The sequence below is a fragment of the Dysidea avara genome, chromosome 15 (genome assembly GCF_963678975.1).
Source record: "Dysidea avara chromosome 15, odDysAvar1.4, whole genome shotgun sequence".
In the NCBI taxonomy this organism is placed as follows: domain Eukaryota; kingdom Metazoa; phylum Porifera; class Demospongiae; order Dictyoceratida; family Dysideidae; genus Dysidea; species Dysidea avara.
Window position 1 is genome coordinate 577,872 of NC_089286.1, and position 16,497 is coordinate 594,368.

At 38.8% G+C, this 16,497-nt stretch overlaps 5 protein-coding genes across 5 annotated transcripts; 1 reads left to right on the forward strand and 4 right to left on the reverse strand.

The window, feature by feature from the left end:
* Window positions 1-111: 111 nt before the first annotated feature.
* LOC136245935 (uncharacterized) lies at window positions 112-6,181 on the reverse strand. The gene is made up of 5 exons (XM_066037385.1): window positions 5,533-6,181; window positions 3,566-5,490; window positions 1,409-2,647; window positions 294-1,349; window positions 112-238 (listed from the first exon to the last, which is right to left on the reverse strand). Exons 1-3 carry the CDS (start codon window positions 6,179-6,181, stop codon window positions 1,676-1,678), a joined length of 3,546 nt encoding a protein of 1,181 aa, XP_065893457.1. The 3' UTR covers window positions 112-238; window positions 294-1,349; window positions 1,409-1,675.
* LOC136245934 (uncharacterized) lies at window positions 601-1,527 on the reverse strand. Its single transcript, XM_066037384.1, has one exon. The coding sequence runs from the start codon at window positions 1,525-1,527 to the stop codon at window positions 601-603; it is 927 nt and encodes a 308-aa protein (XP_065893456.1).
* A 120-nt stretch (window positions 6,182-6,301) lies between the features above and the next one.
* On the forward strand, window positions 6,302-9,485 carry LOC136245458 (uncharacterized). Its single transcript, XM_066036995.1, has 8 exons — window positions 6,302-6,393; window positions 6,761-6,868; window positions 6,923-6,985; window positions 7,043-7,105; window positions 7,154-7,228; window positions 7,285-7,344; window positions 7,666-7,773; window positions 7,825-9,485. The coding sequence occupies exons 1-8, from the start codon at window positions 6,360-6,362 to the stop codon at window positions 9,363-9,365; spliced, it is 2,052 nt and encodes a 683-aa protein (XP_065893067.1). The 5' UTR covers window positions 6,302-6,359; the 3' UTR covers window positions 9,366-9,485.
* Window positions 9,486-10,587: 1,102 nt separating this feature from the next.
* On the reverse strand, window positions 10,588-13,772 carry LOC136245936 (uncharacterized). The gene is made up of 9 exons (XM_066037386.1): window positions 13,615-13,772; window positions 13,341-13,556; window positions 12,866-12,973; window positions 12,749-12,811; window positions 12,629-12,691; window positions 12,506-12,580; window positions 12,390-12,449; window positions 12,064-12,343; window positions 10,588-12,016 (listed from the first exon to the last, which is right to left on the reverse strand). The coding sequence occupies exons 2-9, from the start codon at window positions 13,372-13,374 to the stop codon at window positions 10,588-10,590; spliced, it is 2,112 nt and encodes a 703-aa protein (XP_065893458.1). The 5' UTR covers window positions 13,375-13,556; window positions 13,615-13,772.
* A 1,509-nt stretch (window positions 13,773-15,281) lies between these two features.
* Window positions 15,282-16,482, reverse strand: LOC136245937 (uncharacterized). Its single transcript, XM_066037387.1, has 3 exons — window positions 15,742-16,482; window positions 15,533-15,682; window positions 15,282-15,485 (listed from the first exon to the last, which is right to left on the reverse strand). Exons 1-3 carry the CDS (start codon window positions 16,417-16,419, stop codon window positions 15,282-15,284), a joined length of 1,032 nt encoding a protein of 343 aa, XP_065893459.1. The 5' UTR covers window positions 16,420-16,482.
* Between the last annotated feature and the right edge of the window lie 15 nt (window positions 16,483-16,497).

Consider the following 16,497-nt stretch of genomic DNA (forward strand, 5'->3'; position numbering starts at 1 on the left):
AAGCTGTGAATACAGTAACAATATCCATCTGAAAACCAGGCACTATTCAGCTCTACATGAACACCTTGGTCACACGACAAAGAAACATAATTGTTCTAAAGACCTGTTCAATAAAGAATATTGATATTTTATTGACAGCAATATAAGTAATTAGAAGTAACAAAAATAGTCAATTTAGTCCAATCTTCTGCTAGCTGCTGTATCTTCAGCCTGGCTGTACTGAGTCCTATCCTCTATTCTGCAACAACAACAAAAGCCTTTTACTCAAAGAACTATTCAAACAACACTCTTACCACTGGCTATAGACAGACTGAAATTCTGTTAAAAAGGTCCTTTTATCCTATCTGTTGACCTGTCATATGACATCACTTTTGTAGATTCTAGGTCATTTTATAAGGTTTCATCTACACATGTTGATGAATCAGTTTCTGTAAACAATTTAATGTTACCCTTTTCTTCATCCTCCCCCTCATTGTCATGATCCACATGACAAGTTTTTAGGTTAAATTACAACTTTAAAGTTAATTGACACATACTGAATTTATCGATTAATGTTCCATAATTTTGGTCACTGTAGTACTTACGTATATGTAAATATTCTTAATCCAGCTCTAGTGGGCAGACCTTTACAATAGGCCTTATGTACTGTTTGTCCCCAACCTGTAGCTTGAGTGATCGAACATGTTGGTCTTTACTACGATACACTTCCAATACTCTTCCAAGAGGCCACTGACCACGAGGGGTATCTGAGGACACCAGCAACACTGTATCTCCAGGCTTGACATCTGTTTTTAACCTGAACCACTTCTGTCTCGGACTTAAGCTGGGTACCCACTCTTGGAGCCACCTATTCCAAAAATGTCTCACTAATTCTTGTATCCGCCGCCAACGTTTCTTAGGATTAAATCCCACTTCATCGATTACCTCTGGAGCAAATTGCCCTCCAACTTGGCCATGTAAGAAATGGTTTGGCGTGAGGGGAATGTTGTCCTTAACACTGGCTGACTGATAGGTCAGTGGTCGTGAATTGATTAGTGCTTCTGCTCCACAAAATGCTGTCATCAGCTCTTCATCATTTACCTCAGCATTTTTCAAAATTGCTGTGATGGCTCTCTTTGCTGATTTTATCATAATTTCAAAGACACCTCCAAAATGTGGAGCGTAAGGTGGATTAAATGTCCACTTAATTCCCTTATCAGCTACAGCTGCTTTAGTTTTTGGATCCTTGTACAACTCACACAATTCCTTATTAGCTGCCACAAAATTTGTTCCATTATCCGACAGCATTTCTTCTGGGATACCTCTTCTATTAATCATCCTGCTTAAAGCATTTACAAAAGAGTCCACATCTAAACCATATGCCATTTCTAAATGTATGGCTGTGGAAGCCAAACAAGTAAACAAATACCTCTTTTGTCGTGGCCTTCCTCTTCCTTGCATTGTCATGAATGGTCCCCCAAAATCAACAGCTGTCTTGGTAAAGGCTCGTAACGATGTAGTAAGTCTGTTTTGTGGTAACGGTGCCATAATCTGTTGAGCTACCTTAGCTTTTCTCCTTTTACAAATGGTACATTCTCTTTCCCACTCTATAATTTCTTCTCGTGCAGAAATGATCCAAAATCTAGTGGACAATAAAGATAAAGTTTGATTTGTACCTGCACAATGATTCCCTAGTTCATGATGGTGCTTCACTATGAGCTTTGTTACCCAATTCGCGAGGCAGAATTATGGGATACCTTATATCATATGGAAGGAACTCTGCATATGTCAATCGTCCATCTGACCTCATCACACCTTCACTATCCAGTTTTGGGCAGAGTCCTAGTAACTTGCTGCTTGTGGGCAATTGTTTATGATTCGCCAAAGACAAATACTCTTCCTTAAACACTTTCCTTTGCATCTCTTTGATTATGTAATGCTCAGCGTCTGACATCTCTCCTGCACTTAACTCTACTTGATCTAACTTACTCTCTTTTCTACAGTTGTTTATAAATCTCAAAATCCAAGACACAACTCTAGTCAGCCTTCTCCAACTCGAGAATCTGTTTGGCTGTAGCCTCCCAGTGCACACACCATCATTCAATAGTGTAGCAGTAGATGATAAATGCGTAGCAATACATGTACTTGGATTCTTACGTATAACATATTTTTTCTTCAATTCTGTCGTGTCATTATCTGAATTGAATACCATGTTAAGCTGCGGCCAATTGTTCTGACTGTCGGACAAAAATGCTGGTCCTTCCCACCAGGCTCTCAACTCTGATATCTCTTCCAATGTAGTACCTCTTGTTAAATAGTCAGCAGGATTTTCTTTTGTGGGTACATATCTCCACTTATCTGGACTAACAGATGCTTGAATTTCTCCAATCCTGTTTGCTACAAATGGCTTAAATTGTCGGCTGTGCCCTTTTATCCACCACAACACACTGGTACTGTCTGTCCAGAACGTTATAAACGGTTTGTCAATATTCAATGCTTCTGCCACAGATAAAGCCAATCTCTTCCCTGTCACTGCCCCCATTAATTCTAAACGGGGAATGCTTGTTGACTGTAAAGGGGCTACTTTGGTTTTAGATGTTACAAATGAGACTGATACCTTTCCATCACTGTATTCTGATTTCATGTAAACAACTGCTCCATAAGCATCCTGAGATGCATCAACAAACACATGTAATGAAACAGATACAACATTTCTACTTAACTGAAGGCTTCTAGGAACCTTGATCTTAGTCAACATAGTTAACTCACTAAACCACGATGTCACCTTGGATGACAACTCATCAGGTAGGGTGTCGTCCCAATCTAAACCACAAATCCAAATTTCCTGCATCAAAATCTTGGCTCTGATAATATATGGAGACAAAAATCCAAGGGGATCAAAAAGGGTCGCTATTAACTTTAGAAAACTTCTTTTAGTTGGTATAATTACCCTGTCATTGACCTGTGACTTAAAAGTAAACACATCATCATTAGCTAGCCACAAAACACCCAAAGTTTTTACTGGTAAAGATTTATCACTGTCCAAATTCATTTCAGAGGCTCTGCACTGTGTAGAAATACTTTCCAACACCTTCGGAGAATTTGATAACCATTTGTGAGTGTGCATGCCTGCCTTATCCCACAATTCAGACAATTCCTTATAAAGCTCAATCCCTTCTGTTTCACTACTTACTGAGTCCATACTATCATCCATGTATGTTGATTTTAATATAACTTCTGCCGCTCTAGGATACTGTTTTTCATAAACCCTTGCATGATGCTGAGTGACAAGTTGGGCTAAAAAAGGTGATGAGTTTATCCCAAACACTAAGCGATTAAATTGGTATTCAGTTGGTTTCTTCTTAACATCCATGTCTCTCCATAAAAATTGATGATATGGCCTATCCTTAGGATACAATTCTACTCTTAAATACATTTCTGCGATGTCGCAAGCCAAAGCAATGGGATACCTTCTGAACCGGAGTAAAACACTAAACAAGTCATTCTGTAATTTGGGACCTTGGTGTATAACATCATTTAGGGCAACATTATTGTACTTAGCTGAAACATCAAATACTATTCGTACCTTTGTGGTTGATCGATCCTTCTTCACAACAGGAAAGTGAGGTAAGTACCATCTCACTGCTTGGTTATCCTCCATTAAAGGTACCTTTGTCACATATCCCTTTTCAAGATGTTTACCAATTATCTTCTTGTATTCTTCAGCAATTTCTGGTTCTCTAAACAATCGTCTCTCCAGGTTGTATAGTCTCTTCTCTGCCATCTCGTAATTGTTTGGTAAGTTAATAAATTTTTCCTTCCAAGGAATAGCGACTCTATAACAACCATTGTTGTAGGCTATAGATGTTTCTGTCATATTTAAAACCAGATTATCCTCAGCTTTCACTATTGAAAATTCTTCTGTCCCACTAGTATCAACTTCCCAAAACTTTTGTAACATCAAATTTACCTTTTCAGTATCTGTCTGACCTACAGAAAAGAAGGTACAAGCAAAGTTATTACTCAGTTTTGTTTGTTTATTGTCGTCCATGGCACCGATACATGTCCAACCTAATGGGGTAAGACGTGCCACTGGCTGGCCAGGTGGTCCACGAATATCTTTGAATGAAAAATGGAGGTCTGCACAATCAAGGCCAATCAACACATCCACTGTTGGTCGTGATCCTAGTTTAGGAAATTCCAAATGTTGTAAATGAGCCCATTTTGCAGCACATGATTTCCAATCAATGGCCTTCAACTCCCCAGTAACTCTGTCTGCTGTAAGGGCAGTAATTGTCACAGCAGCTCTTCCATCCAAACTTTCAATAGTACATTCCACAGGAGATGTTTCAAAAGCTTCAACATGACCATTTAATACGCTAACATTAACCTTTTGTAACTGTCCTTGTAGACCAAGTTCTGCTGCAACATCTGAGTTGATGTAAGTTTTTGTACTAGCATCATCCAATAATGTGTTCACCTTAATCTTTCTATTACCATTTCTCAAATATACTGGAATTGTCCTCAGAGCAATGGTACCTGGATTTGTTGTAGTTGTGGTGTATGATTCGTTTTGACTTGGGTCACTAGTAGCTTTTGGCTCCCCCTCATTTGGAGCACAAATTGTCTTCTTACTGGCCACATCATGTTTTCTCAGTAACTGTAGTTCTTCCTTCCCATGTACCACTCCTTTATTTTGACTACTGGAACGAGGACCTCGATCTTTGTGTAGTAATCTATGATGAACTTCTTTGCAGTTGTCAATTCCACATATTCTTGTTCGGTTACAATACTGTCCCAAGTGACCATCACCTAAACAACGGAAACACAATTTACACTGTTTAGCATAGTCCCACCTGTTCTGTAAATCCATCTGTTTAAAGTCAGGACATGCCCACGCTCCATGGGGTTTACTGCACACCCTACAGACTCTTGAACTCTGTCTGTCTTCATTAGTAACCTGCTTGACATTGGATTTACCAAAGAAACTATACGGTACATCTTTCTTAAATTTCTTAACTTCATACCTTCCTGATTTAACTGTGGAAAACCCATGGACTGCTTCCAGGGCTTTTGTTTGAAACTCTACTTCCTGGATAACCCACTCTCTCAAACTTTCAACTGACTCTCGTTTGTGGTTTTCAAATATCCACCTATGATAACCTGATAACATTGTTGTGGGTAGCTTCTTCTGTAATTTCAAATATAACAGGCCATCATTAAGTTCTTCATCCTTTAGGTTAACAATGGTAACATCTAATAAATCTGCAAACCTTTCTATATCTCTGTGACTGCCTGGATTAATAGGCCTGAAGTTATCCACTTCTTCCAAATACAAAGCTATTTGGCGACGCTGTCCTCCTAACTTTCTTTCTAGTCTCTCCTTAGCAGTGTGGTATGCTGTTGCCGAATGTCCCAAACTATCAATGGCCTTCAGTGCCTCCCCTGCCAGACACTGCCTCAACTGTAGCAGTTTGTACTCTGGTGTAGCAGGAGCATTGTCCACACAAGCTGTAAATGCAGCTTTCCAGTTTTGTTAAGTCTTTTTATCACCTGAAAAAACTGGGATTGTTACTCTTTTTAGCTGTTTCCACAAATCTAACCCAATAAGCCCGGGGTCTGTACAATTATTCTGACTAGCATTACTCACGGAAACTGACTCAGGACAGCTTCTCTCTTGTGGTGGCTGGTGATCTCGAGGAGCTTCTTGTTGAGGTAGCTCAGGTTCCTTTCTATTTGGCTGTTGTCTATCTTCTTTTTGTTGTTGTAATCTATTTAGGAACTTGTCATACCTCCTCGGTGTGCTTAGTGAATCCAAGACTTCCTGCGCTCGATTCTGCGCATTGCTATATTCTATTTCAATCTTTTCTATTTCATCATTAAGCTTGTCTGCACTCTTACTATCTTTGTCTAACTTGTACCTATCATATAACCTCTCCATAACATTCATAGCACATCCTAAAGCTACATCTAACTCCTCACAAATACCTTTTATTTCTACACTGTCTGTATCCTCTCTCTGAATTACTGTCAATAAACACCTTCTAACCTTTGTAAACCCTGTCTTTGCTGTTGCCTTTTCCCTCTTTAAGTCACTTACTGTTTGTTCAAGCTGTGTGGTCTGAAATCCTCCATCAGAAAGGCCATTCTCTGGCAGTAAAGAAGCTTCTTCTTCTTGACCTTTTTCCTGACCTTCACTCATCCTTAACCATCCTCTGCTACCAGATTGTTCTAAAGACCTGTTCAATAAAGAATATTGATATTTTATTGACAGCAATATAAGTAATGGACCTTATCCGCATTGACGTCATGATATTAAAATGGCGGCATTAGTGTGGGGAGTTTGTACAGGCAACCATTGAGAGGGTTTGTATTTCGCCATGAACAGTGTGAAGAATTCAAGAGAAAGTTCAGGTAAGGTATTTTATTTATTGTCCGATGTAGAAAGGGCCATTTTCTTACTAAATAAGAGTTCTAAGGATGGTTTTTTAAAAGATGGTTCTCGCGAGGCTCCTCCGAAGGGTTGTAAACGCTAGGCAGACCAACGTATTTCCTTACACAATCTGCTTAAAGGTTGTTGGGTAGTGCGAAAATGCGTAGTAGTGCGATAGCATGCCGGCCCAAGTCTTGTTTCTTGTTGACCCGTCGGCAGTGCATGCGGCGGCGAGGTAACGTGTTTTGTTCAGGCTCTTATACATATACATGTATTCATGATCACAGTTTGTAGCTCTTAATAGAGATGGTCGGTGATTTAGCAAAATTTTATGTTGAATGTTGACAGATTCTACCTTGCTGTCCACCTGGAGTCAAATTGTTAGTAGTCACAGTTCAGTAGATCATGCCAGTGATGCCAGTGAGACCACTGAGAGTAGTGCCATGAGAAGGCTTGGTAAGAAAATGATCAAGATTGTACATGTGAACTGACTTCAAACATTTTATGTAGAAGCTGAAGGTGATGTTTGTGGCTTTGATCATGATGTAGCAGGTGGTGACGGAAGATATTATGGTTAGAGGCTTTCATCATATCAGCTAGCTAAATAACAATTTGTTTATTTGTATGTAGATGCTGAAGATAATGTCTGGAGTCTTGATGATAGCAGTGTTGCAGTAGGTGACAGAATTCTCGGTAGCTAAGATATATATGTATTTTGCTTACTTATACGATAATTTACAGATGCTGAAAGTAACATTCCTGGCTTTGTAAACCAAGATCACAGTGTGATGGAGGATGAAACAATGCTATCCAATGGTTAGAGACTATATATCACAGCTACTTGCTGATTTGTTGGCATATCCATTTTATAGATGCTGAAGGTTATGCCCAAAGTCTTATGTGTCACACAGGAAAAGATCACAAATTGCTTGGTGAGATACTGCATCATTTTTTTATATAATACAGCCATTTATGTAGATGTAGAAGGTAATGTCCTAGCAAAACCTAAGGGTGTGATGGAACTTGAGTATGATAGTTTCAGGCTCTTACTTTTTGTTGACACATTTTTGTAACTAATATAAAGGGTTTGATGTTGGCAGATTCTGTCTGCCAGGTGGAGACAGATTCTGTCTCTACCTGGAGCTTGTAGTGGTAGTGGCGATCGCTTTGCACATTCTGTAGCTGCCCAACAGACTGCAAATCATAGCCATATACCAAGCTTGAGCCATACATGTTGACTTGCATTTTTATAGATACTGAAGCTGATATTTTGTCATTGCCAAACACCAATATTGATGTCAACATTACAATCAGCTCTGGGCCTACAAAATGTGTAGAAAGAAAGACTACAAATTCTTCAGGTAACTAATTGTCGTGCATTGTGATATCTATTTGTAATCATTTCATTCCAGACTCACAATCATTGAACAGTACTAGTTTTCACAGAGCTGTTGAAAGCTCAAGCAAACCTTGGAATGGGTACAATTGTTGTGTGCCTGGGTGTTACAATTCTTCTGGTGAGAATAAGATTAGGGATGAGTCCTCAAAAGTTTCCTTTCACAACCTTCCTGATGTCAAGTCAAAGAAGGGAAAAACATGGATTGGGTTGATTCATCGTGATCTTAATGAGGATTTTGTTGTCACAAAAAGTACCAAAATTTGTTCTGACCATTTTCTTTCTACTGATTTTCTTTTAAATTGTGAGAGACGGCGGCTAAAACCTGATGCAGTTCCATCCTGTTTTCCTTGGAGAAAATGCTTTAAACGCAGATCACGAACATCTCAAAAAGCATCACAAGCTTTATTGGAGGATGAAAAACCTAATGAGAGGATGGCTAGTGCAACGAATAGCAGAAAGAAAATGAAAGCAGAAATTGTTTCTGTCAGTATGGATTCTACTGATATACAACCTAGTGCAGAAACCGCTGAGGAACCTGACCAACAGGATGTGATTGTTAACCTTCAAAATCAGGTTATTAGTCTTCAAAATCAACTGGCAGAAACAGAAAACAGGCTTAAAAAGAGTTTATTTAGGCTTGAGAACATCAGGGATGATGCAAAGTTGATGAAGTTTTATACAGGATTTGTAGACTATGAAACTTTAATGGCTTTTTATGAGATGTTGGAATCAGATGCATTAGTGATGAGACAGTGGAGTGGGAGGCGCTGTGGATCTAATTATGATGATGTAAAAACTGGACCAAAGTACAAGCTTCCATTGAAAGAGCAATTCTTTTTAACCCTTGTTAGGCTCCGAGCTGGACTACCTGAGCTAGATGTTGCTAATAGATTTGATGTTTCACAAGCAACAGTTTCAAGAATCACTAATACGTGGATTAACTTGATGTTCCACACCCTTAAGTCCATTGAGAAATTTCCACCATGGCATGTAGTAAAAAAGTATATGCCTGATTCATTCAAAAAAGAGTACCCAAATACAAGAATTATTATTGACGCAACAGAATTTGCAGTTGAAAGGCCATCTTCCCTGTTATCTCAAGCTTGTACATTTTCTGCCTACAAAAACAAGAATACGATAAAAGTTTTAATAGGTGTAACTCCCAGTGGAGCAATTTCATTTGTTTCAGAAGCTTACGAAGGATCGATATCTGACCGAAAATTAGTAGAAGTCAGTGGACTATTGGATAAACTAGAGCCAGGAGATGAGGTCATGGCTGACAAAGGTTTTACTATTCATGACTTGTTGATTCCTCGTGGTGTACGTTTGAACATTCCGCCATTTCTTCAAGGAAAAGTGCAAATGACACCCAATGATGTATTTCTTACCAAGAAAATTGCTCATCTAAGGGTGCATGTGGAAAGAAGCATTGGACGAGTCAAAGAGTTTAAAATTTTGCAGGACACTCTTCCTGCAACTATGTGGGATTCTGTTAGTCATGTTGTGTATGTTTGCTGCATGCTTAGTAACTTTGGACCTCCATTAGTATGTTAGCAGTATAATTGTAATTACATTATTGTTTGGTAGAATTATCAATGGACATACATAAATACAAAATAGTAATTGTACGCTTAATTTTTACATGTGATTCATAAAGAGTTTGTGGAATCATAATGATTTATGCCATTATAAATATAATGAGAAGAGGTGGTGGGTTATACTTGTTCCATTGATCAAGCAAATCTTCCAAGTCCATAGGAATGAAAATCCCACCTCTCATTTTAGGTACAGGTGGAGGGTGGCATAAAAACCTCCGTGCAGAGGTGCATTTATCACCTGATCTTGTGATTACTACTATTTCCCTTCCTATTCCAATGGCAAGCAAGCGTATTTCCAAATCACCACCCCATTCAGTAGCCTGCAAAACTCTTAATTTTTTTGTCTCCCATTGCTGTTGTGAGAGTCCTTCCTCAGTTCTTACATCTGGATACTTCTGCATGGTAATTAGGGTTAACATCCTTAGTTGCTGTCCAACACATTTGTCTCCACGTGAAGACGGTTCAATATAACCAGCCTAGTGAGCAATGGAATAATACAAACAATTTCCATCACCACACACTGTGTGTGGTGTACAGTGCAGTTGCTGTAGTATATTGATTGGTGGTTGTGGCCTGCTCACTGTTGAAACACACAAAAATTCAACTTCATCATATGATTCTACAGGGGCTCTCTTCACTGAAAGGTTGTCTGTACTCAGAGCTGTACCTATTGCAGAACGTTCATAAGCCTGTGATATGATGAAATATGGCACAACGGATGGCAAAAATTTATCAAAATAAAATACTCTGGCCTTAGATATTGCTTCTTCAATGAATGCTTGGTCGTAGAAAATCCTTTCTACGTGAATGTCTCCTCCTGGAGCCCACAAAACAAAATCACCCCAGGACAATCGAGTCACGAACAACTGGGTCTGCACCTGATAAAAGTATTGATGGCTTCTCTTAAGTTGCAATTCTCCGTTACTGTTTGTATGCAGACAAAATGTTTTCTCCATAGCAGCTGCAGTTATGGACTTTTTTGCACATACAAAAGGACATTTTACCTCTAAACATCCCATGTCTTCACCATCTATTATAACAAGGGAATCAGGAGTGGCAGCTAGCCAAGGTATGGCAACATTAATAAACAAGCCGCATTTGTGGACTGTTACGTCTATGCCCTGTTTCTTTTGATAGTGAATATAACTATCAATTGCTCTACTTTCATTCTTTCGTCCTTAGTTGATGGCTGGAGAATTGATGGATTTTTGAGCCAACTTATTAGTGATAAATGTCTTAGCGTCAGTGTCTTTCTTCCTATGACAAACAGTTTTCATTATTGATGCTGAGATTCGTAGCATCCTCTCATCATGCCAAACATTTGATATAGACTGATTACGCGTGCTGGCTTCAATATCAATAGCTCTTGAAGGACCAATACAAATATGATCTTCGTACAGATTTCTCACAAGATACGATGGTGGAGGTACTTCAGAATTATCAACTTCATAAGGGACTGCTGTATTAGTAGAGGAACTATAACAATGATCGTGATTGATAATATCTACCAAATTACACAATTCTTGCTGAAATTTTGATTTCATTGCTTTAGCTTTTGAAATCCGTTCTTCTCTAGCCCTTTGAAGTCTATCTTCTGATGGTGCTGGTTCATCATCAAGCAATTGCAAAAAACAAGATGTCCCATATCTACTGAGCATTGTTTGTGCTTCAATGGCTTTTTTTGTCTCTGCTACATTAGTGGCTGAAGCAACAGCATGGACAGCAACCTCTTTCTTCTTTTGGTCTATAGCTAACAGCCTACTTCTTAAATTAGGCCTCCTGTCAGGTGGAACAGCTCTTCTGGAAGTTGGTCGACAGTCCCATTGGTTAACAGTGCAAACTTTGATTCTTTTCTCTACACCATACACCTTCTTTGTTAGTGTAACTAAGTTGGTAGGTCTTGCATCTACTTTCTTGTCTCTTGGCTGGTTCCAGAGTTGACGTTTTTCTGTACAACTTTTCTCATCTTCTTCATTCAGCTTTAAATGGAAATAGTTCTGTAGACAGTAGAGAGTAGCTGTGACATGATTACAGCAACCAGATAGCCCAGCTGGGCATGCACAGAAAGCCTTAGCGACATCACTTGTTAGCTCTGATAGGACTATATACACTTTATAAAGTTTGTCTTTCTTCATAGACGGTAAGACATCGGCCCCAATGCAAATGTAGTTCAATTGGTTGGGCATAGGATGGTATCTGATGTTTTGAACATGCCCATCCTGAAAGAAACGGTATGCCTTGTCTAATGGTCGAGTGAAACCAATAGATTCCTCTGAGCCAAGATTACTTATCAACTTCTGTTCGCCAACATCCTTAACTGAACAGCTATCTCTCCTCTCCATAGCACTTTCAACATAATCTGCATTTCTTAGAAAACATTTTCGATCGACTAGAAACTTAAAAATGGTGCCAAACGTAATTTTAGGACATTTGTGTATATCCTTGGTCCATTGATTGTCTTTAGCTTTTGGTACTGACTGTAATAGGTTTTCATCAAGAAAATGTCTATGCTTTGCAGATACGGCTTGTAACTTATTCTTAACGTTTATGCCATCATCTGGATCAATCAGATATAGGTCCCATCCATATTTAATGAAATCACAAACTCTGAAATTTTAACTATTGATTTAAAATACATGTATTGATGAACATACCTTTCAATCAGTTCTGGCTTTTTCCCATTAGTTGGTGCCCCACGGCAAACAAGCCATCTTTTCAACTTCATAACATTCAATTCAGATGGATGTTTACCATCCAGTGAAGAACCAGGAACATCACACTCTGCCAGCAATAGAATACCAGTATCCAAAATATCATCAGGTTTTCCTTCAACATTATTACAGCCCTCGATATGGTTCTCAGTTCCCAATAACTGGCTATCATACTCAAGTTCCATCACACCCTTAGGTTTTGCTAGGACATTACCTTCTACATCTACATAAATGGCTGTATTATATAAACAAATGATGCAGTATATCACCAAGCAATTTGTGATCTTTTCCTGTGTGACACATAAGACTTTGGGCATAACCTTCAGCATCTATAAAATGGATATGCCAACAAATCAGCAAGTAGCTGTGATATATAATCTCTAACCATTGGATAGCATTGTTTCATCCTCCATCACACTGTGATCTTGGTTTACAAAGCCAGGAATGTTACTTTCAGCATCTGTAAATTATCGTATAAGTAAGCAAAATACATATATATCTTAGCTACCGAGAATTCTGTCACCTACTGCAACACTGCTATCATCAAGACTCCAGACATTATCTTCAGCATCTACATACAAATAAACAAATTGTTATTTAGCTAGCTGATATGATGAAAGCCTCTAACCATAATATCTTCCGTCACCACCTGCTACATCATGATCAAAGCCACAAACATCACCTTCAGCTTCTACATAAAATGTTTGAAGTCAGTTCACATGTACAATCTTGATCATTTTCTTACCAAGCCTTCTCATGGCACTACTCTCAGTGGTCTCACTGGCATCACTGGCATGATCTACTGAACTGTGACTACTAACAATTTGACTCCAGGTGGACAGCAAGGTAGAATCTGTCAACATTCAACATAAAATTTTGCTAAATCACCGACCATCTCTATTAAGAGCTACAAACTGTGATCATGAATACATGTATATGTATAAGAGCCTGAACAAAACACGTTACCTCGCCGCCGCATGCACTGCCGACGGGTCAACAAGAAACAAGACTTGGGCCGGCATGCTATCGCACTACTACGCATTTTCGCACTACCCAACAACCTTTAAGCAGATTGTGTAAGGAAATAAGTTGGTCTGCCTAGCGTTTACAACCCTTCGGAGGAGCCTCGCGAGAACCATCTTTTAAAAAACCATCCTTAGAACTCTTATTTAGTAAGAAAATGGCCTTTTCTACATCGGACAATAAATAAAATACCTTACCTGAACTTTCTCTTGAATTCTTCACACTGTTCATGGCGAAATACAAACCCTCTCAATGGTTGCCTGTACAAACTCCCCACACTAACGCCGCCATTTTTATATCGTGACGTCAATGCGGATAAGGTCCATTAGAAGTAACAAAAATAGTCAATTTAGTCCAATCTTCTGCTAGCTGCTGTATCTTCAGCCTGGCTGTACTGAGTCCTATCCTCTATTCTGCAACAACAACAAAAGCCTTTTACTCAAAGAACTATTCAAACAACACTCTTACCACTGGCTATAGACAGACTGAAATTCTGTTAAAAAGGTCCTTTTATCCTATCTGTTGACCTGTCATATGACATCACTTTTGTAGATTCTAGGTCATTTTATAAGGTTTCATCTACACATGTTGATGAATCAGTTTCTGTAAACAATTTAATGTTACCCTTTTCTTCAATAATTATCAGCTTTTTGCAGTTCTGGTCAAATTGCAGTGGCAGATTTAAAGGGGTTTCAAGGTTTCCACAGAACCCCCTTCTGAAAATAGCTAATTATATTTCAGGCGTGCGTGCATCTATAATTGACGACATGGTAGCACAGCTGACTCACTCCTGTCAGTGGCGGATAGCCCCTTCTGAATATAGTATGTGCTTCTAATCCAGCAAAATTGTACTGTTTGACTGTAAAATCACTACAAAAGAAGGTGAGATCTTTTTTTTGCTCTTCAACCTAGAGCTAGGCTAGTGTTACAAATTTTTGGAGCCTTCGCACGTGCCACACGCACTTATGTGGCGAGATTTGGCAAACTGGAACCCCCTCTGAAAATTTCTAGATCCGCCACTGAATTGACCACCATTACTTTAATATTCCCTTAACACATTGTAATAACAAAATTATGCAGAACTTTTTCAAGTTTGGTGATCACTGGCTATAGCTGTCTTTCAAATGGCTTAGTGTTTTTATCAAGAATTCATAACAAAAATAGTAAGGGAGAGTGTCTAACTGCCAATGAAGGCTGTACAAAATCATTGTGTTTCTTATAAGGTATCAGTGATCTTTGAACAGATAACATTGTTACTGATGACAGAACCGTTGATAGGTGTTCAATGGCTCAAGCAGATTGTGTGGAGGCTAAACAATAAATCAAAATAAATTGAATGCTGTTGATACGTATCAAATTAGATAAAGTCTTTGTTCTACCATAGTAGATACCCTCTAAGATACAAGGTGATTTGGCTGAAAATGTTCCAGTTAGACACTTTCCCACTCTTGTTTTTATACCCCTGCAGGTTAGCATAGTTATTTACATACCATGCAGCCGGAAATAATAGATCAGCTATCAATAAAAAAGATGTGCCTAGCATAATGAAAAACTTGACAGGTGTAGGTTGTTTTTTTTAATATGATCCCTGGCTAACTGATTGCAATTGTTTTCCTTTAATATACTACAGTACTACTGTAGCCTGTTTTACCTTCAAACACGATCTTTCCTGTCAATTTCCCACAGGGCCATTTCACTATACAGGTTTGCCCGTCTCGACACAGCAAGCGACTTCGCGGTATCAAGGATACCGAACTGTCCGAGTCAAAAACCACTACCGCGTGGGTTGCCGCAGCATCATTTGCCCTATTCGATCCAGACTCTGTAACAAAAATGAACATGATAAAAATAGGCTAGTATAATAGACCATGTACCTTCCACAGTGCTTCGTCTGCCGCTCCTTCTTGGGGCCAAATCCATCTAGACAGTCGAGTAGACAGTAATGATACACGCGATGATACACGTGGCCAACAATGCAATTTCCACGTGATTAGTCACATGATGATGTGTTATTTATAGAATGCAATACATTATTGTGAAAACAGTTGTACATTATGATTAAAAGTAGTTGACTAGTCTCTTGAAGTCCTAGTGTCTAGCTTCAGCTGTTTTCATTCTGAATCATCGAGTTGGTCACATCACTCCATGACTTGTATTTTACCTAACTTGTGCTTCCCTCTCTGTGATCCCAATGGATTAGTTATCTCAACATCATCATAATACAGGATGAGCTGAAGTTTGAGGGATCCATCACAGTTAGAAAACAGGGAATGGTTCTGATAAAAGGCAGCATCACAAAAGTCACCAATAAGGTGATCATTTCTTGCATGTAATTTTGCAATCTAAATGAAACACAGTGATCATTGCATAAAACTTCTTTAATGGGTACCTCCTGAAAAATGTCCTTGTTATTTAATAGCTTTTCCAAGTTAGGCAATAGTGGAACATACTGAAATGTTTCTGTGACTTCCACCAGTCGTCGTTTTGTACCCATCTGCTGGTATCTGAATGATGTCCCCAGTTCACAAGCTACTGGCTCCTGCGTGAAAGAAAAAAAAACAGTGTATGTAAATAATTAACATAAACATCAACACTTACAATAAGACCAAAATTTTCTTTAAAGTACTTGGTTTGTAGATATTCTGTTTGTAGGTCATCGAATAGTGAAGAGTACTGTCCTTGGTCACCTTCTGCTAAAGACTGCTTTGCCATTTTACTGGACAAAAACATCAGATGGTCTACTGCTTTGATAGTGTAATCCAGTGATGCTTGAGTCAGCTTATATCTTTCCTTTAGATTAAGGATAAATTTAGCAGCATCTCTTTTGATAGTCTCTTTCTGAACTGCTAAAGTTAATTGCTCATTACTGCCATGTTCAATATCATCAGTGAAAACATCAGAATACCTAATAGAGGCTTCTTCACAATCATGGCTAGAGATTGCAACACTGCCACCGGCTCCTTCACTGTGGATAGCAGATAAACCATCACTCATTGTGCTGTCAACCGGAGGATCCTTGTTGTCCTGAGTAGGTTCCAAGCTTATAGTGAGCATTTGCTGCCAATTGAGATGTTTTCTTATGCAATGTCCTCGAAAGGCATCGAAACAGCTTCCACTTGCAAAAACACGCGTGCAAGAGGAAATTCCACATTGATAGCGAAAAGTAGCGTCTAAACCATGTGCCTCAAATAAATGTTTTATTAGATCAAGTTTAATGTTTGATCGATATGCACAAAAGGAACAATTGTACAAACTTCCTTCACCAGCCGTGGACATTTTCAGTTTCGAACTCGATTTCACTCGTATACTTTTGTGTTCCTTCGCATGATTAAAATTACATAATTCACGCATCAA